The following is a 20781-nucleotide window of genomic DNA, read 5'->3' as shown; positions in this document are numbered from 1 at the left end:
TATAGGAGACCTCCAAATACTCAAATTGAAAAAGCTACTTTAAAAAAAAATCAGTGCTGAGGTATAATTTACATGCAACAAAACGCACTCACTTTAAACAGCTTGAGGCATTTTAACAAATATACACACTCCTGCAGCTACTACTACAAGACACGAAACATGTTCATCTCCCTTTACAGTCAGGCCCCATGATCACCCTCAGACACTCACTCATCTGCTTTATGATACTCTTAAGTTTTTCATGTTCATGAATATCATACAAATTGAATGACACTGTATATGCTCATTTGTTGTCTGCCTTCTTTTGCTAAGAAAAACATTTTTAAGAATCATCAATATTGTACTGAATATCAATATTTAATTACTATTCCTTGATCTATACTATTCTGTTGTGGAGGTATAACAAAATTTGTTTATACATTTTCCCGTTGATAGACATGTGGCCTGTTCTCAGTATCTGGCTGTTGTGAATAAAGCTGCTATAATATTCACATACGAGCCTTCCTTTGGACATGCTTTCATTTTTCTTGCGCAAATACCTGATAGTAGAATTGCAGGGTTATATAGTTAAATGGATGTTTAACTTTATACAAAAGAGCCATACTGTTCTCCAAAGTAGTTTTACCATTTTACAAATAAATGAACAATGTAAAAGACGGTGTTTTTAATATTGGCCATTCTAGTGTTTTTGTAATGGCAACTCTTTGTCTTTGGCATCTCAATTTGCTTTTGCTTGATGACAAATAATGAAAATGTTTAATATGTTCATTCATATCTTTGGTAAAGTGTCTCTTCAAATCTTTTGACCTTTAATTTATCGGACTGTCTGGCTTCTGAGCATTGAATGGTAAAAGTTCCTCATATATTCTGGATATACATCCTTTGTTTGATGGAAGTACTGCAAATATTTCTTCCCAGTTTGTACCTTGCTTTTACATTTTTCATAAATTTTTAATTTTTGTGGGTACATAGTGGGTGTACATATTTATGGGGTACATGAGATATTATGATACAGGCATGCAATGCATAATAATCACAGGAGGGAAAATGGGGTACCCATCACCTCAAGCATTTATCATTTGTGTTGCAAACATTCCAATTATACTCTTTTAGTAATCTTTTTTTTTTTTTTTTTTTTGAGACGGAGTCTCGCTCTGTCGCCCAGGCTGGAGTGCAGTGGCACAGTCTCGGCTCACTGCAAGCTCCGCCTCCCGGGTTCACGCCATTCTCCTGCCTCAGCCTCTCCGAGTAGCTGGGACTACAGGCGCCCGCCACCACGCCCGGCTAATTTTTTTTTGTATTTTTAGTAGAGACGGGGTTTCACCATGGTCTCGATCTCCTGACCTCGTGATCCGCCCGCCTCGGCCTCCCAAAGTGCTGGGATTACAAGCGTGAGCCACCGCGCCCGGCCTCTTTTAGTCATCTTTAAATGTACAATTAATTATTATTAACTATAGTCACCCTGTTGTGCTAGCAAATACTAGTTCTTAGTCATTATAACTATTTCTTTGTACCTATTAACAATACCCCCTACCCCCAATACCCTTCCCAGCTTCTGGTAACCATTACTCTGCTCTCCATCTCCACGAGTTCAATTGCTTTAATTTTTAGCTGAGTGACAAATAACTGAGAACACGTGAAGTTTGTCTTTCTGTGCCTGGCTTATTTCACTTAACATAATGACCTCCAGTTCCATCCATGTTGTTGCAAATGACAAGATCTCATTCTTTTCTATGGCTGGATAGAACTCCATTGTGTACATGTACATTTTCTTTATCCATTCATCTGCTGATGGACACTGAGGATGCTTCCAAATCCTGGCTATTGTGAATAGTGCTGCAATAAACATGGGAGTGCATGCAGATATCTTTTCAGTACACAGATTTCCTTTCTTTTGGGTATGTACCTAGCAGTGTGATTGCTGGATCATACGATAGTTCTATTTTTAGTTTTTTGTTTTGTTTTGCTTTGTTTTTGAGATGGAGTCTCACTCTGTTGCCCAAGCTGGAGTGCAGTGGCGCGACCTCAGCTCATTGCAACCTTTGCCTCCCGGTTCAAGCGATTCTCCTGCCTTAGCCTCCCAAGTGGTTGGGATACAGGTGCCCACTAGCATGCCTGGCTAATTTTTGTATATTTAGTAGAGACGGGGTTTCACCATATTGGCCAGGCTGGTCTCAAACTCCTGACCTTGTGATCCACCTGCCTCAGCCTCCCAGAGTGTTGGGATTATAGGCGTGAGCCACCACGCCCAGCCTATTTTTAGTTTTTTGAGAAACCTCCAAAGGGTTCTCCACAGTAGTTGTACTAATTTACATTCCCACCAAAAGTGAATGATGGTTCCTTTTTCTCTACATCTTCACCTGCATTTGTTATCACCTGTCTTTTGGATAAAAGCCATTTTAACTGGTGTGAGATGATATCACATTCTAGTTCTAATTTGTATTTCTCTGATGATCAATGATGTTGAGCACCTTTTCATAAACCTGTTTGCCATTTGTATGTCTTTATTTGAGAAATGTCTATTCAGAGCCTTTGTCCATTTTAAAATCAGATTTTTTTTTTCTACAGAGTTATTTGAGCTCCTCATATATTCTGCTGATTAATCTCTTGTCAAATGGGTATCTGCAAATATTTTCTCCCATTCTGTGGGCTGTCTCTTCACTTTGGTGGTTGTTTCCTTTGCTATGCAGTTTTTTTTAAACCTGATGTGATCTCATTTGTCTATTTTTGCTGTGGTTGCCTGCGCTTGTGAGTATTGCTTAAGAAATCTTTGCCCAGACTGATACACTGGAGAGTTTCCCTCATGTTTTCTTGTAGTAGTTTCACAATTTGAAGTCTTAAAGTTTTTAATCCATTTTGATTTTATTTTGTATATATAGAGAGATAGGGGTCCAGTTTCATTCTTCTGCATATCCAGTTGTCCCAACACCAATGTATGTTCTTGGTACTTTTATTGAAAATGAGTTCACTGTAGATGTGTGGGTTTCTTTCTGGGTTCTCTATTCTGTTCTATTGGTCTTTGTGTCTGTTTTATACCAGTACCATGTCATTTTGGTTACTATATGTCTGTAGTATAATTTGAAGTCAGGTAATGTGATTTCTCCAGTTTTGTTCTTTTTGCACAGGATAGCTTTGGCTATTCTAGGTCTTTTGTGGTTCCATGTAAATTGTAGTACTTTATTTTTTTTTCTATTTCTGTGAAGAGTGAAGAATGTCATTGGTATTTTGATAGGGAATGCATTAAATCTGTTGATTGATTTGGGGAGTATGAACATTTTAACAATATTGATTCTTCCAATCTATGAACATGGAATATTTTTTCATATTTTTGTGTCCTCTTCAATTTCCAGTATCGGTGTTTTATAAGTTTTCCTTATATAGATCTTTCACTTCTTTGGCTAATTCCTAAGTGTTTAATTTTATTTATAGCTATTATAAATGAGGTTACTTTCCTGATTTCTTTTTCAGATTGTTTGCTCCTGGCATATAGAAATGCTACTGATGTTTGTATGTTCATCTTGTATCCTGCAACTATACTAAGGAATTTGTTTATCAGTTCTAATAGTTTTTTGATGGAGTCATTAGGTTTTTCCATATATAAGATCTATCTTCTACAAGCAAGGAGAATTTGACCTCTTCCTTTCCAATGTGGATGTCCTTTATTTCTTTCTCTTATGTGATTGCTCGGGTTGGGACTTCCAGTACTACGTTGAATAACAGTGATGAAAGCAAAAGTGGGCAACCTTGTTGTGTTCCAGGTCTTAGGGGAAAAGGCTTTCACTTTTTCCCCATTCAGTGTGACACTAGCTGTGGGTCTATCATACATGGTTTTTATTATGTAGAGGTACGTTTCTTGTAAACCCAGTTTTTTGAGGGTTTTCATGATGAAGGAATGGTGAATTTTATCAAATGCCTTTTCGGCATCAATTGAAATGACACTGTTTTCATCCTTCATTCTGTTGATATGATGTATCACATTGATAGATTTGCATATGTTGAACCATCCTTGCATCCCAGGGATAAATCCCACTTGGTCATGATGAATGATCTTTCTAATATATTGTTGAATCCCATTTGCTACTATTTTGTGGAGGATGTTTGCATCAATTTTCATCAGAAATATTGGCCGGTAGGTAGGTTTTGTTTGTTTCGATATGTTTGTCTGGTTTTGGTATTAGGGTAATACTGGCCTCATAGAATGAGTTTGGAAGTGTTCTCTCCTCCTCTATTTTCCAGAACAGTTTCAGTAGGATTGGTATTAGTTATTTAAATTTTTGGTAGAATTCAGCAGGGAAGCCATTGAGCCCCAGGCTTTTCTTTGTGGAAGAATTTTTATTATGGCTTTGATCTCATTATTTGTTCTTAGACTGTTCAGGTTTTAGATTTCTTCATGGTTCAATCTTGAAAGGTTGTATGTGTCTAGGAATTTACCCATTTCTTCTAGATTTTCCAAATTACTGGCATATAGCTGCTCATAATAGCCACTAATGATCCTTTGAATTTCTGGAGTACTCATTGTGCTGTCTCCTTTTTCATTTCTGATTTTATTTATTTGGATCTTCTCCTTTTTTCTTAGTCTGGCTAAAGGTGTGTCAATTTTATCTTTTCAAAAAACCAACTTATTTTCAGGCCAGGTGCAGCAGCTCAAGCCTGTAAACCCAGCACTTTGGGAGGCCAAGATGGGCAGATCACTTGAGGCCAGGAGTTCATGACCAACCTGGCCAACATGGCAAAATGCTGTCTCTGCTACAAATACAAAAACTAGCCAGGCATGGTGGCGCATACCTGTAATCCCAGCTACTTGGGAGGCTGAGACAGGAAAATTGCTTGAACCCAGGAGGCGGATGTTGCAGTGAGCCAAGATCACGCCACTGCCCACCAGCCTGGGTGACAGAGCAAGACTCCATCTCAAAAAAAAACAAAAAAAACCAAAACAATAACCAACTTTTGTTTTGTTGTTCTTTTGTATTCTTTGTTTCAATTTCATTCTTTATTTCTGCTCTGATCTTTATTATTTCTTTTCCTCTACTAATTTTGGATTTGCCTTGCTTACTTTTCTAGTTCTTTAAGATGCATTTTAGGTTATTTGAAGGTTTTCTTCTTCTTTTTTTTTTAATGTAGGCACTTATAGCTATAAACTTCCTTCTTAGCACTGCTTTTGCTGTATCCCATAGGTGTTGGTGTGTTGTATTTCCATTGTCATTTGTTTCAAGAAATTTTAAATTTTCTTTCTTAATTTTTTAATTGACTCACTGGTCACTCAAGAGTATATTCTTTAATTTCCATGTTTGTATAGTTTCCAAAATTCCTTGTTAGTGATTTCTAGTTTTATTCCATTGTGGTCAGAGTAGATACTTGATATTAACTTTTTGAATATTTTAAAACTTGTTTTGTTATCTAACATATAGTCTATCCTGGAGAATAATCCATGTGCTGAGGAGAAGAATGTGTATTGTGTGACCATTAAATGAAATGTTCTGTAAATATCTATTAGGTCCATTTGGTCTATAGTGCAGATTTAGTATAATTTTTTTGTTGATTTTCTGTCTGGAATATCTGTGCGCTGCTCAAAGAGGGGTGTTGAAATCTCCAGTTATTATTATTGGGATCTCTCTCTCTCTCTCTTTAGCTCTAATGATATTTGCTTTATATGTCCAGGTGCTCCAATACTGGGTGCATATTACAATTCTTATATTCTCTTGCTTAATTGACTCAAAAGGAGTATTATAATATGTAAAAGACATTATATAATGACCTTCTTTGTCTCTTTTCATAGTGTTTGTCTTGAAATCTATTTTGTCTGATAAATAGTATAGCTACTCTCGATCTTTTTTCGTTTCCATTGGCATGGAATCTCTTTTCCATCCCTTTATTTTCAGTCTGTATCTTTAGAGGTGAAATGTGTTTCTTGTAGGCAACAGATCATTGGGTCTTGTTTTTCTTTTTTAAAAAAATCTATCCAGCCACTCTATGTCATTTTATTGGAAAGTTTAGTCCATTTACATGCAATGTTATTACTGACAGTTAAGGACAACATCATTTTGTTGTTTACTGGTTGTTCCGTGGTTTTTTTCTCCTTCTTTCCTTCATTCCTGTCTTCCTTTTAATAAAGGTGATTTTTTTCTGGTGGTATGATTTAATTTCTTGCTTTTTAGTTTTTATGTATCTATTGTATGTTTTTTTATTTGAGGTTACCATGAGACTTGCAAATAATGTCTTATAACCTTTTTTTTTTTTTTTTTTTTTTTTTTTTTGAGAAAGAGTCTCGCCCTATCTCCCAGGCTGGAGTGCAATGGCACAATCTTGGCTCACTGCAACCTCTGCCTCCTGGGTTCAAGTGATTCTTTCACCTCAGCCTCCCAAGTAGCTAGGATTACAGGCACCTACCATCATGCCAGGCTAATTTTTGTATTTTTTTGTAGAGATGGGGTTTCACCATGATGGTCTTGAACTCCTGACCTCAGGTGATCTGCCTGTCTCTGCCTCCCAAATTGCTGGGATTACAGGTGTGACCCACCACGCCCGGCCAACTTTTTAACTTTTTTGTTGTTTATATTTATATCATATTGTACTGTCAATGTCTTGAAAGGCTGTTACAGTTATTTTTGATTAATATTTTTGTCTTTCTATTTAAGATAATAGTTTATATATCATAATTATAATGTTATAATAGTCTGTGTCTCTCTGTGTACTTAATATTACCAGTGAGTTCTGTACCTTTAGATGATTTGTTATTGCTCATTAACAACCTTTTCTTTCTAATTGTAGAAGTCTTTTGGGCATTTCTTGTAGGACAACTCGTGTTGATGAAATCCCTCAGCTTTCATTTGTCTGAGAAAGTCTTTATTTCTCCTTCATGTTTGAATTTTTGCCAGATATATTACTCCAGGGTAAAAGCTGTTTTTCCTTTGGCACTTCATGCCGCTAAAAAGTCTGCTGCCAGACATACTGAAGCTCCATTGTATATTATTTGATTATTTTCTCTTGCTGCTTTTAGGATCCTTTATCCTTGACCTTTGGGAGTTTGATTGTTACATGTCTTGAGGCAGTCTTCTTTGGGTTAAATCTGTTCTATAACTTTCTTTTACTTGAATATTGATATCTTTCCCTAGGTTTGGAAAGTTCTTTATTATCCCTTTGAATACACTGTCTACTCTTATCTCTTTCTCTACTCCTCTTTAAGGCCAATGACTCTTAGATTTGCCCTTTTGAAGCTATTTCCTGATGTTGCAGGTGTGCTTCATCCTTTTTAATACTTTTTTGTCTCCTCTGTGAATTTCCAAATAGCCTGTCTTCAAACTCAGTAATTCTTCTGCTTGAATAATTCTGCTATATTAAGAGACTCTGATACTCTTCAGTATATCAACTGCATTTTCCTACTTCATAATTTCTGCTTGATTCTTTTCATTTTTTATTTTATTTTTTGGGATGGAGTTTCCTTCTTGACCCCCAGGCTGAAGTGCAATGGCACGATCTTGGCTCACTGCACCTTCGCCTCCTAGGTTCAAGCGATTCTCCTGCCTCAGCCTCCAAGTAGCTGGGACTTGCAGGTGCATGCCACCACGCCCAGGTAATTTTTGTATTTTTAGTAGAGATGGGGTTTCACCATGTTGGCCAGGATGGTCTCGATCTGTTGACCTCGTGATCTGCCCACCTCGGCCTCCCAAAGTGCTGGGATTACAGACGTGAGCCACCATGCCCAGTATCATATTGTTTGCTTCAGTACCAATGGGGATAAGGGACAGGGCTGATTTAAAAAGAGCATAAAATAACTTCTTGGGATGATAGAGTAATGGTTCTATATCTTGGTTGTGGTGTAAATTTTATGACCATATGCATTTGTCAAAATTCACAGAACTATATACCTTTTTCAGGGTGAATCTAATTATTATACATAAATTACACCACAACAAACAGGCAAAAAAGATCATTTAAGACAATACTCAAACTGCTCTATAACAGCAATTGTTCTCAGAATTCCTCGTATGTTTAATTAGCAATCATCAGAATTCCTAATATATATATTCAATAGTTCACTGTTTCAAACTACAGCTATCTAAACCAAATCACAAGTCAACTCCTAGATTTTATGGGTTGTTCACAATGACACAGTAGATTTACATCAACTACATTTTACTGTTCTGTTCCTACTTTAATGAAAAATATGAAATAAGGTTATTACATCTATCAAGTGATTATAAGGTTAATATTATTTATCCTAGGAATGACTGATGAAAACTTCTAATAGACATTTCAAAAGAATATTCCATTACACAAATTTTTAAAAATATAATATGGCAAGACGGTTGAAAAGAATACTATCTAGAAGATGAATTACCTGTGTATCTGGATTTGAAGGAGTCAATATAGCATGCAGCATCATTTTCTTTAATGCCCATCTGCTCTCCCAAAGATTTAGCTCCCATTCCATAAATGATCCCATAGCAAATCTGAAAGCGAGTCATCCAACAAATAAAGGTTGTAAGTACATAAAATGCAAACAAAAGGGTTCATTAGGATGGGAATTTCGGCAAACTTTTTATTTCACAGTGAGTGAAAAAATGATTAGATTGCTTTTGGTGGGTTAGATCCACAGAGACTGATATCCAGCAAACATCTTTTTTGCCTTTCAGCATTACTTTTTGAGAGAGAGAGAGGAGGGCAAGAGGGAGTATGAATGAATAGGTATGTGCGATCTAAGGAAAAATTTATTTTTGACTTTGTCCTTTATCCAGCAGTCTTTATAGCAATGTTTTACTCCTCACAGAACTTCATTAACTTCAGGGAGGAGAAGCATTACAAACATCCCTCTTCTTGCCCTTGAAGAAGACTTGAAGCGCAGAAAGAGTAGGCTTTGTGACTTTATGACAAAGACTTAACTGGAAAAAAATATCCTCCTCACCTCACAGCCACCTAAAATGCCACAACTGGAGAATTTCATTCACTTAAATACAAACAAAAACTGCTAAGAACATTTCGGGAGTAGTGAATGGAAATGATCTAAATAGTCAATTAAAGAAAGTCTGGTTTAATCATAAGGACGGCCAGGGTTCAAAGCCTAGCTCTGTCATTCACAAAATGTATGATCTTGCACAAGTCACTTAACCAATTTGTATCTTAATTTCTTCATCTACAAAATGAAGACAGTAATATCTACATCATGGGATTGTTAGGTTTAAATGAGTTATTACTTATAACTGTTTAGGAAACTGACATAAAGCAAGCTCTGTATAAATATCATTAAATAAAATCTAAAAAGGTAACTTGCATGATTATCAGAATTCCAAAAAAATTTTCAACATGATAAGCTAACTAAAGTCTACCCCTACCCCCAAGTTTTTTATTTTATTTTTTATTTTTTCACTTTTTATTATTTATTTATTTTTTATTATACTTTAAGTTCTAGGGTACATGTGCACAATGTGCAAGTTTGTTACATATGTATACACTCGCCATGTTGGTGTGCTGCACCCATTAACTCGTCATTTATAGTAGGTGTATCTCCTAATGCTATCCCTCCCCTCTCCCCCAACCCCACGATGGGCCCTGGTGTGTGGTATTCCCTGCCCTGTGTCTAAGTGTTCTCATTATTCAATTCCCACCTATGAGTGAGAACATGTGGTGTTTGGTTTTTTGTCCTTGAGATAGTTTGCTGAGAATGATGGTTTTCAGCTTCAGGGACATGAATTCATCCTTTCTAAAGGCTGCTTAGTATTTCATGGTGTATATGTGCCACATTTTCTTAATCCAGTCTATCATTGATGGGCATTTGGGATGGTTCCAAGTCTTTGCTATTGTGAACAGTGCCGCAATAAACATACGTGCGCATCTGTCTTTATAGCAGCATGATTTATAATCCTTTGGGTATATACACAGTAATGGGTCAAATGGTATTTCTATCTCTAGATCCCTGAAGAATCGCCACACTGTCTTCCACAATGGTTGAACTAGTTTACAGTCCCACCAACAGTGTAAAAGTGTTCCTATTTCTCCACATCCTCTCCAGCACCTGTTGTTTCCTGACTTTTTAATGATTGCCATTCTAACTGGTATGAGATGGCATCTCATTGTGGTTTTGATTTGCATTTCTCTGATGGCCAGTGATGATGAGCATTTTCTCATGTGTCTGTTGGGTGCATAAATGTCTTATTTTGAGAAGTGTCTGCTCATCTCCTTCGCCCACTTTTTGATAGGGTTCTTTGTTTTTTCCTTGTAAATTTGTTTGAGTTCCTTGTAGATTCTGGATAATAGCCCTTTGTCAGATGAGTAGATGGCAAAAATTTTCTCCCATTCTGTAGGTTGCCTATTCACTCTGATGGTAGTTTCTTTTGCTGTGCAGAAGCTCTTTAGTTTACTTAGATCCCATTTGTCAATTTTGGCTTTTGTTGCCATTGCTTTTGGTGTTTTAGACATGAAGTCCTTGCCCATGCCTATGTCCTGAATGGTATTGCCTAGGTTTTCTTCTAGGGATTTTATGGTTTTAGGTCTAACATTTAAGCTTTAATCCATCTTGAATTAATTTTTGTATAAGGTGTAAGGAAGGGATCCAGTTACAGCTTTTTACATATGGCTAGCCAGTTTTCCCAGCATCATTTATTAAATAGGGAATCCTTTCCCCATTTCTTGTTTTTGTCAGGTTTATCAAAGATCAGATGGCTGCAGATCATCAGATCAGCAGTGGTATTATTTCTGAGGGCTCTGTTCTGTTCCATTCATCTGTATGTCTGTTTTGGTATCAGTACCATGCTGTTTTGGTTACTGTAGCCTTGTAGTATAGTTTGAAGTCAGGTAGCGTGATGCCTCCAGCTTTGTTCTTTTGGCTTAGGATTGACTTGGCAATGTGGGCTCTTTTTTGGTTTCATATGAACTTTAAAGTAGTTTTTTCCAATTCTGTGAAGAAAGTCATTGGTAGCTTGTTGGGGATGGCATTGAATCTATACATTACCTTGGGCAGTATGGCCATTTTCACGATATTGATTCTGCCTATCCATGAGCATGGACTATTCTTGCATTTGTTTGTGTCCTCTTTTATTTCATTGAGCAGTGGTTTGTAGTTCTCCTTGAAGAGGTCCTTCACATCCCTTGTAAGTTGGATTCCTAGGTATTTTATTCTCTTTAAAGCAATTGTGAATGGGAGTTCACTCAGGATTTGGCTCTCTGTTTGTCTGTTACTGGTGTATAGGAATGTTTGTGATTTTTGCACACTGATTTTGTATCCTGAGACTTTGCTGAAGTTGCTTATCAGCTTAAGGAGATTTTGGGCTGAGACGATGGGGTTTTCTAGATATACAATCATGTCATCTGCAAACAGGGACAATTTGACTTCCTCTTTTCCTAATTGGATACCCTTTATTTCTTTCTCCTGCCTGATTGCCCTGGCCAGAACTTCCAACACTATGTTGAATAGGAGTGGTGAGAGAGGGCATCCCTGTCTTGTGCCAGTTTTCAAAGGGAATGCTTCCAGTTTTAGTCCATTCAGTATGATATTGGCTGTGGGTTTGTCACAAATAGCTCTTATTATTTTGAGATATGTCCCATCGATACCTATTTATTGAGAGATTTTAGCATGAAGGACCACTGAATTTTGTCAAAGGCCTTTTCTGCATCTATTGAGATAATCATGTGGTTTTTGTCTCTGGTTCTGTTTATATGCTGGATTACGTTTATTGATTTGTGTATGTTGAACCAGCCTTGCATCCCAGGGATGAAGCCCACTTGATCATGACGGATAAGCTTTTTGATGTGCTGCAAGATTCGGTTTGCCAGTATTTTATTGAGGATTCTTGCATCAATGTTCATCAGGGATATTGGTCTAAAATTCTCTTTTTTTGTTGTGTCTCTGCCAGGCTTTGGTATCAGGATGATGCTGGCCTCATAAAATGAGTTAGGGAGGATTCCCTCTTTTTCTATTGATGGAATAGTTTCAGAAGGAATGGTACGTACCAGCTCCTCCTTGCACCTCTGGTAGAATTTGACTGTGAATCCATCTGGTCCTGGACTTTTTTTGGTTGGGAAGCTATTAATTATTGCTTCAATTTCAGAGCCTGTTATTGGTCTATTCAGAGATTCAACTTCTTCCTGGTTTAGTCTTGGGAGGGTGTATGTTTCCAGGAATTTATCCATTTCTTCTAGATTTTCTAGTTTATTAGTGTAGAGGTGTTACAGTATTCTCTGATGGTAGTTTGTATTTCTGTGGGATTGATGGCGATATCTCCTTTATCACTGTTTATTGCCTCTATTTGATTCTTCTCTCTTTTCTTCTTTATTAGTCTTGCTAGTGGTCTATCAATTTTGTTGATCTTTTCAAAAAACCAGCTCCTGGATTCATTGATTTTTTGAAGGGTTTTTTGTGTCTCTATCTCCTTCAGTTCTGCTCTGATCTTAGTTATTTCTTGCCTTCTACTAGCTTTTGAATGTTTGCTCTTGCATCTCTAGTTCTTCTAATTGTGATGTTAGGGTGTCGATTTTAGATCTTTCCTGCTTTCTCTTTTGGGCATTTAGTGCTATACATTTCCTTCTACACACTGCTTTAAATGTGTCCCAGAGATTCTGGTATGTTGTGTCTTTGTTCTCATTGGTTTCAAAGAACATCTTTATTTCTGCCTTCATTTTGTTATGTACTCAGTAGTCATTCAGGAGCAGGTTGTTCAGTTTCCATGTAGTTGAGCGGTTTTGAGTGAGTTTCTTTTTTTTTTTTTTTATTATACTTTAGGGTTTTAGGGTACATGTGCACAATGTGCAGGTTTGTTACATATGTATCCATGTGCCATGTTGATTTCCTGCACCCATTATTGAGTGAGTTTCTTAATCCTCATTTCTAGTTTGATTGCACTGTGGTCTGAGAGACAGTTTAATTTCTGTTCTTCTACATTTGCTGAGGAGTGCTTTACTTCCAACTATGTGGTCAATTTTGGAATAAGTGCCAGGTGGTGCTGAGAAGAATGTATATTTTGTTGATCTGGGGTGGAGAGTTCTGTAGATGTCTATTAGGTCTGCTTGGTGCAGAGCTGAGTTCAATTCCTGGATATCTTTGTTACCTTTCTGTCTCATTGATCTTTCTAATGTTGACAGTGGGGTGTTAAAATCTCCCTTTATAATTGTGTGGGAGCCTAAGTCTCTTTGTAGGTCTCTAAGCACTTCCTTTATGAATCTGGGTGTTCCTGTATTGGTTGCATATATATATTTAGGATAGTTAGCTCTTCTTGTTGAATTGATCCCTTTACCATTATGTAATGGCCTTCTTTGTCTCTTTTGATCTTTGTTGGTTTAAAGTCTGTTTTATCAGAGACTAGGATTGCAACCCCTGCCTTTTTTTGTTTTCCATTTGCTTGGTAGATCTTCCTCCATCCCTTTATTTTGAGTCTATGTGTGTCTCTGCACGTGAGATGGGTTTCCTGAATACAGCACACTGATGGGTCTTGACTCTTTATCCAATTTGCCAGTCTGTGTCTTCTAATTGGAGCATTTAGCCCATTTACACTTAAGCTTAATATTGTTATGTGTGAATTTGATCCTGTCATTATGATGTTAGCTGGTTATTTTGCTCGTCAGTTGATGCAGTTTCTTCCTAGCCTCGATGGTCTTTACAATTTGGCATGTTTTTTCAGTGGCTGGTACCGGTTGTTCCTTTCCATGTTTAGTGTCTCCTTCGGGAGCTCTTGTAGGGCAGGCCTGGTGGTGACAAAATCTGTCAGCATTTGCTTGTCTGTTAAGGATTTTATTTCTCCTTCACTTATGAAGCTTAGTTTGGCTGAATATGAAATTCTGGGTTAAAAATTCTTTTCTTTAAGAATGTTGAATATTGGCCCCCACTCTCTTCTGGCTTGTAGAGTTTCTGCCCAGAGATCCACTGTTAGTCTGATGGGCTTCCTTTTGTGGGTAACTCAACCTTTCTCTCTGGCTCCCCTTAACATTTTTTCCTTCATTTCAACTTTGGTGAATCTGACAATTATGTGTCTCGGAGTTGCTCTTCTTGAGGAGAATCTTTATGGTGTTCTCTGGATTTCCTGAATGTGAATGTTGGCCTGCCTTGCTGGGTTGGGGGAGTTCTCCTGGATAATATTCTGCAGAGTGTTTTCCAACTTGATTCCATTTTCCCCGTCACTTTCAGGTACACCAATCAGATGTAGATTTGGTCTTTTCACATAGTCCCATATTTCTTGGAGGCTTTGTTCATTTCTTTTTATTTTTTTTTTCTCTAAACTTCTCTTCTTGCTTCATTTCACTCATTTGATCTTCAATCACTGATAACCTTTCTTCCATTTGATCGAATCGGCTACTGAAGCTTGTGCATTCGTCACGTAGTTCTCGTGCCATGGTTTTCAGCTCCGTCGGGTCATTTAAGGACTTCTCTACACTGGTTATTCTAGTTAGCCATTCGTCTAATCTTTTTTCAAGGTTTTTAGCTTCTTTGCAATGGGTTCGAACTTCCTCCTTTAGCTTGGAGAAGTTTGATTGTCTGAAGCCTTCTTCTCTCAGCTTGTCAAAGTCATTCTCTGTCCAGCTTTGTTCCATTGCTGGCGAGGAGCTGAGTTCCTTTGGAGGGGGAGAGGCACTCTAATTTTTAGAATTTTCAGCTTTTCTGCTCTGTTTTTTCCCCATCTTTGTGGTTTTATCTACCTTTGGTCTTTGATGATGGTGACGTACAGATGGGGTTTTGGTGTGGATGTCCTCTCTGTTTGTTAGTTTTCCTTCTAACAGTCAGGGCCCTCAGGTGCAGGTCTGTTGGAGTTTGCTGGAGGTCCACTCCAGACCCTGTTTGCCTCGGTATCAGCAGCGGAAGCTGCAGAATGGTGAATATTGTTGAACAGCAAATGTTGCTGCCTGATCGCTCCTCTGGAAGCTTTGTCTCAGAGGGGTAACCAGCCGTGTGAGGTGTCAGCCTGCCCCTACTGGGGGATGCCTCCCAGTTAGGCTACTCGGGGGTCAGGGACCCACTTGAGAAGGCAGTCTCTCCGTTCTCAGATCTCAAACTCCATGCGGGGAGAACCACTACTCTCTTCAAAGCTGTCTGACAGGGACATTTAAGTCTGCAGAGGTTTCTGCTGCCTTTTGTTTGGCTACGCCCTGCCCCCAGAGGTGGAGTCTACAGAGGCAGGCAGGCCTCCTTTAGCTGTGGTGGGCTCCACCCAGTTCGAGCTTCCTGGCCTCTTTGTTTACCTACTCAAGCCTCAGCACTGGCGGGTGCCCCTCCCCCAGCCTCGCTGCCGCCTTGCAGTTCAATCTCAGACTGCTGTGCTAGCAATGAGCGAGGCTCAGTGGGCATGGTACCCACTGAGCCATGTGCAGGATATAATCTCTTGATATGCCGTTTGCTAAGACCCTTGGAAAAGCACAGTATTAGGGTGGGAGTGACCCAATTTTCCAGGTGCCATCTGTCACAGCGTCCCTTGGCTAGGAAAGGGAATTCCCTGAGCCCTTGCACTTCCCAGGTGAGGTGATGCCTCGCCCTGCTTCGGCTCACGCTCGGTGGGCTGCACCCACTGTCCTGCACCCACTGTCCGACAAGCCCCAGTGAGATGAACCTGGTACTTCAGTTGGAAATGCAGAAATCACCTGTTTTCCGCGTTGCTTACGCTGGGTGCTGTAGACTGGAGCTGTTCCTATTCGGCCATCTTGGGACTGCCCCCATCGCCATGTTTTTTAATGCTTTTTTCCTTTCCTTTTTTTCTTTTTCACATTTTGTTTTGTTGTTACTCCTGTTGTTTTTTTTAACTCATGTTGCTTAGTGCTGTCTGAGATCTCAGCAAGGCTCAGGGATTAGGTGGTTCAGTGCATGGTGACACAAACAAAAACTGGTACAGCATAAACACTATTAAATCATGCAGGAGTCTATTAAATAGAAGCAGTTGTCTCTGGCGGATAAGTGTGTTGGATACGAAGTCGGGTGCCCAAGTTCTGGCATTCTGAATTTATTCTTGGTCTACCACTTATAGCTGCATGACCTTAAGCAAATTACTTTCTGTGGTTCAGTTTCCTCCTTTATAAAATGGTGATAGTAATAATAATAGCTATCTCATAGGTTATGAGAATTAAATATGGGAATATTATCTATTTTACCTAGGGTTTGATTCTTGCTAAATGCTGAACCTCTCCGGGGATTAAACAGACAGAGAAGACAGAGCTGGCTTTTTAAATAGTGGAAGAAAACAAGTGTTGGTGCTAAACAGGTGGTTAGAGAAAGTGCTCCATGCTTGATGAGCCAGTCAAGAAGTACAGCTGTGAGGCTGGGTGCAGTGGCTCATGTCTATGATCCCAGCACTTTGGGAGGCCAAGGTGGGAGGATCACTTGAGGCCAGGAGTTCAAGACCAGCCTGGGCAACAAATTGAGACCCCCACCTCTCCACAAAAAAGAAACAAAAAAAAACTACAGCTGTGAGGAACTAGAAGTGTAAATGTGAAACAAAAACAGCAGGATCTCAGAGTACGGTGGTGTGCATTTACCTCAGCTAGCAATCCTAGTGTCTTGCAAATGGCATCAGATTTCCCACGGGTCATGGGGTAAGAAAGTATCAGTGTTAACCCAGGCCAAGGAATGGTATAAATGTGGCCTCTGACTTACTCTTTGCCTAATAGTTATCCAGAATAGAAACTAACATGGATCCATTTCAAAGTTACAAAGGCAGCATGAAGTTTCATAGGTGGATTAACTAACCAATAACTTCAAGAGCTAAAAAGCTATCAGGTACTAACTATAATCTACAGGTCAGCAATATTTTTTCAACAAACATTTAGAGACCACCTTCTATACAAAGCACTATGGCTTGATGCTATAAAAAAATATAAACTGAAAATATGGAACTTCACCTCAGAACACTTACGGACTAGAAAGTTTTTTTTCTTTTTTGGAGACGGAGTCTCACTCTGTCACCCAGGCTGGAGTGCAGTGGTGCTATCTTGGCTCACTGCAAGCTCCACCTCCTGGGTTCACGCCATTCTCCTGCCTCAGCCTCCCGAGTAGCTGGGACTACAGGCGCCCGCCACCACGGCCGACTAAGTTTTTGTATTTTTAGTAGAGACGGGGTTCCACCGTGTTAGCCAGGATGGTCTCGATCTCCTGACCTCATGATCCACCCGCCTCAGCCTCCCAAAGTGCTGGGATTATAGGCGTGAGCCACCGCGCCTGGCCTGGAAAGATGTTTTTTAAGTATACATATGTGCACACATGCGGGTGTGTACGAACACACACACTCTGACCACCACTACCACAATGACATCTACTGAGTACCAGGCACTGTGACTAGCCATATAATGGCTTTAAATGCATATGGTTTTCCTGACACGAAGTAGCCTCAGATCTGTCTTTTTGGTTCTTCCTACTGCCTCCACGAAAGAAAATATAATGAATACCATGAGATAAGCTCAGATGAACTGTGCTTTGAAAGATCCAAAGTTGGAGAAACTGTTTCTCAATTGCAAATAATTGAGACCATTTTTAATTTTTTTTGAGTCACTAAATTCTTCTCCTTTATATTAAGCATGTTCACTAAAATCACCTGTTTTGCCTGCTGCCTCAGATCATCCCCAACAGACTCTGGCTCAATCATCTTCCATTCTGCTGCAATGCTCCTGAAAACATCAGCTCCAGTGTTTAACGCTTGAATGAGACGACGATCATGGGATAAATGAGCCAAGATCCTCAGTTCAAGCTGAGAGTAGTCAGCAGCCAGTATTAAACCACCTGAAGTAGAAGTGATTTTAGAAAAGCTAGTACAAAGTTCTATATCACACAATCCAAGTTCTATATCATATAATTGAGCAGGATGACAAAAATTTAGTTCTAACTTAGAACTTTGAAATCACATGTCAAAAGTTAAAACCTTCCTCTTAATATGATGGAATTCAGCTCTGTATCTTAGGTCATTTTTTTCCATGTAGCTTTCAAGTATATATAATATGGGTAAAGCCACCCTGACATCTGCCCACTGTGGAGCGCGTTCCTCAGTGTTCCTACAGCACCTCACACATAATCCAAAATGGTGCTTTCATGCCTCTCTTATTTTGCTCTGAGTACTTAAGAACAGGAAGCTTAATTTTCCTTTTCATTCTACAGAAAACCTTGCACAGTTGCTGGTAGACAATAGGCCCTTAACAAACGGTTGTTGAATGAATGAATTAATGAAAAAACTGGTGTCCAATGTGTGCAAATGTTAAGTGGGCTAGAGAGAAATGTGCCCTGATTTGACAATAACAAAGTCATTCAGTGAAAAAAATCAAGTGGTCAACAGGTGAGCAAGTTATTAAAAGGATTAAAATAATTTACCTATAGATTAGAAATGGCTGTATTAGATATGCATGACAAAACAAAAACAAAGTTAAAAAAATAAAAGCAGGGTCAAAGAAAAATTAGAAAAATATTTGCAACTGATCTCACGAAAGACTCATTGCCATTTCATAAGAAGATTTGTTACTTGTGGAGGAAAAGACAAACTATAAATAAGAAGTTCAGACATATTAAAAACAAAAGAACCTTAAACATATTAAAGAATATTCAACTTCATAAGAGAAATGAAAAATCTATGGCAAGAAACAATTTTTCTTCACCTGTGTTGCAAAAATTACAAAAGTTGGACAACACTCTGTGACAAGGCTGAGGAGAAAAACACTCGTACATTGTTACTGAGAAGTAAAATGGTAATCTCCTCCCCATTCGTTGGCAATTTAACAATATCTATTGAAATTAAACAGGTTTTTACTCCATGACTCAGCAAACAAGTCCACAGATTGCTGCACGGACTACCTGAACATAGTTTAAACTGGTTTTTGTTTAAATGTCCTTATTGATAAGCACAAATCTCTAGTATAGAAACATTACGGCCAGGGACAGTGAATCATGCCTGTAATCCTAGCACTTTGGGAGGCCAAGGCAGGCGGATCACGAGGTCAGGAGATCGAGACCATCCTGGCCAACATGGTGAAACTCTGTCTCTACTAAAAATACAAAAATTAGCTGGGCATGGTGGTGCATGCCTGTAATCCCAGCTACTCGGGAGGCTGAGGCTGGAGAATTGCTTGAACCAGGGAGTTGGGAGTTGCAGTGAGCTGAGATCCCACCATTATACTCCAGCCTGGTGACAGAGTGAGACTCCGTCTCAAAAAAAAAAAAAAAAAAAAAGAAACATTACATGAAAAAAGCAAGGTACACAGTAGTGTATACAGAATGCTAATTTTGTGTAAAAATAGGGAAAGAAAAGATTATATACCCATATTTGCTTATATGTGCATAAAGAAATACTGTCAAAATACATAAAAAGCCTCATACATGTAGTAATCTGTAAGAGTTGGGAAGGATAGTGTAGATGACAGGGAAGGAAGCAAAGCTTCCCAATACACATCTTTTATATCATGTTGATTTCTGAACTATGTTAATGAATAACCTATTCAAAAACAGAGATAAATACTAATTTAAAATACAGGTTGAGCATCCCTAATCTGAAATTCCAAAATCCAATATGCTCCAAAATCCAAAACTTTTGAGCACCAACGAGATGCTCAAATGTCACGCTCACTGGGGCATTTTAGATTATGGATTTTTGGATTAGAAATGTTCAATTGGTAAATATAGTATAAATATTCTAAAATCAAAAAATAAAATCAAAATCTAAAACACTTCTAGTCCCAAGCATTTCACACAAGGGATACTCAAACTATAAACAGCCACAACTTTGGTGGACTTCCTACCACAGACAACCATAAAATTGGACAAATTATATGGGGGGAAAAAAAAACGGTTCTCAGATGTTAGACAAGCCATGCAGAACTATAATCACTGAGAAGGGAAGAAAATGAGGTGAGCCACACAAACGTCTCAGGGATCTGAATGGAGGCATTTTCCAGAATCGGTAGCAGGGAAAGGGAGCTGAAGCACAGCACCGTATCTGTCTCTGAACTAAGGAAACACAGTCTAGAGTTTGGGGCTTTGAGGCAGCTGGAATTTGGAGAGAAAACAGGTGTGCATAAAAGGAGCACCAGAAATACGCACAGGAATTCCCTTGGATTTTTGATCAAATATTAAGTTGTGCAGGGAGAAAGTGCAGGGCACCAGGCAAAGAACAAACACTGAAGAAATAAATATTACTAAAGGAAGAACAAATACTGCATAGCTTTCAGCTGAACAACTACTTCAACAGCATATTCTTGAATGCTGAGAAATGATCAAGCTGTAACAAACAAGACTAAGAAGAGATCTTGTTAAACAACTTTAGCACCGAGTAGACTCCAGAAAGGCCACACCTTATGAACAGGAATAACCTAGCCCTAGAGTGCAGGCTACTCTAAACATTTGTTAGCAAAGCTTTAAAAGCCTCAAAATGACCAAGCTGATGTGAAAGTAAATTGTCTGACAAAAGAAAACTTTATATTCTATTAGTGAAGACTACAAAATCCAAAGATTCAATAAGGTGGCAACCATAACATCCACATACTAGCAGCAATGCTTCAGTATTTGTTTAATTTAGTGTTCACTGTGGCTTTGTAGAATGCAACCACCATGAACAAGAATCAATCACATTTTACAAAAAGCAAAAGATCTTCAAATAACACATCTGATACAGTTTGGCTATGTCTCCATCCAAATCTCACCTTGAATTGTAACAAAACTCACATGTCAAGAGGCCAGGTGAAGACAACTGAATCATGGGGGTAGTTTCCCCCATACTGTTCTCATGGTAGTGAGTAAGTCTCACGAGGTCTGATGGTTTTATAAATGGGAGTTCCCCTGCATAAGCTCTTGCCTGCCACCATGTAAGACGTCAAGATGTCCCTTTGCTTTTCCTTCATCTT

The 20781-nt window shown here is 38.6% G+C and overlaps 1 protein-coding gene across 1 annotated transcript in view; it reads right to left on the bottom strand.

Moving 5' to 3' along the window:
* POLQ (DNA polymerase theta) overlaps positions 1 to 20781 on the bottom strand; it is a 93099-nt gene that overhangs the window by 9774 nt on the left and 62544 nt on the right. The window contains 2 exon segments of the mRNA XM_030802183.1: positions 8339 to 8450; positions 17496 to 17680. Of these exon segments, the coding sequence (XP_030658043.1) occupies positions 8339 to 8450; positions 17496 to 17680 (297 nt within the window).

Source organism: Nomascus leucogenys, chromosome 21 (assembly GCF_006542625.1).
Source record: "Nomascus leucogenys isolate Asia chromosome 21, Asia_NLE_v1, whole genome shotgun sequence".
Taxonomy (NCBI): domain Eukaryota; kingdom Metazoa; phylum Chordata; class Mammalia; order Primates; family Hylobatidae; genus Nomascus; species Nomascus leucogenys.
This window is presented reverse-complemented; position numbering and strand designations above follow the sequence as displayed.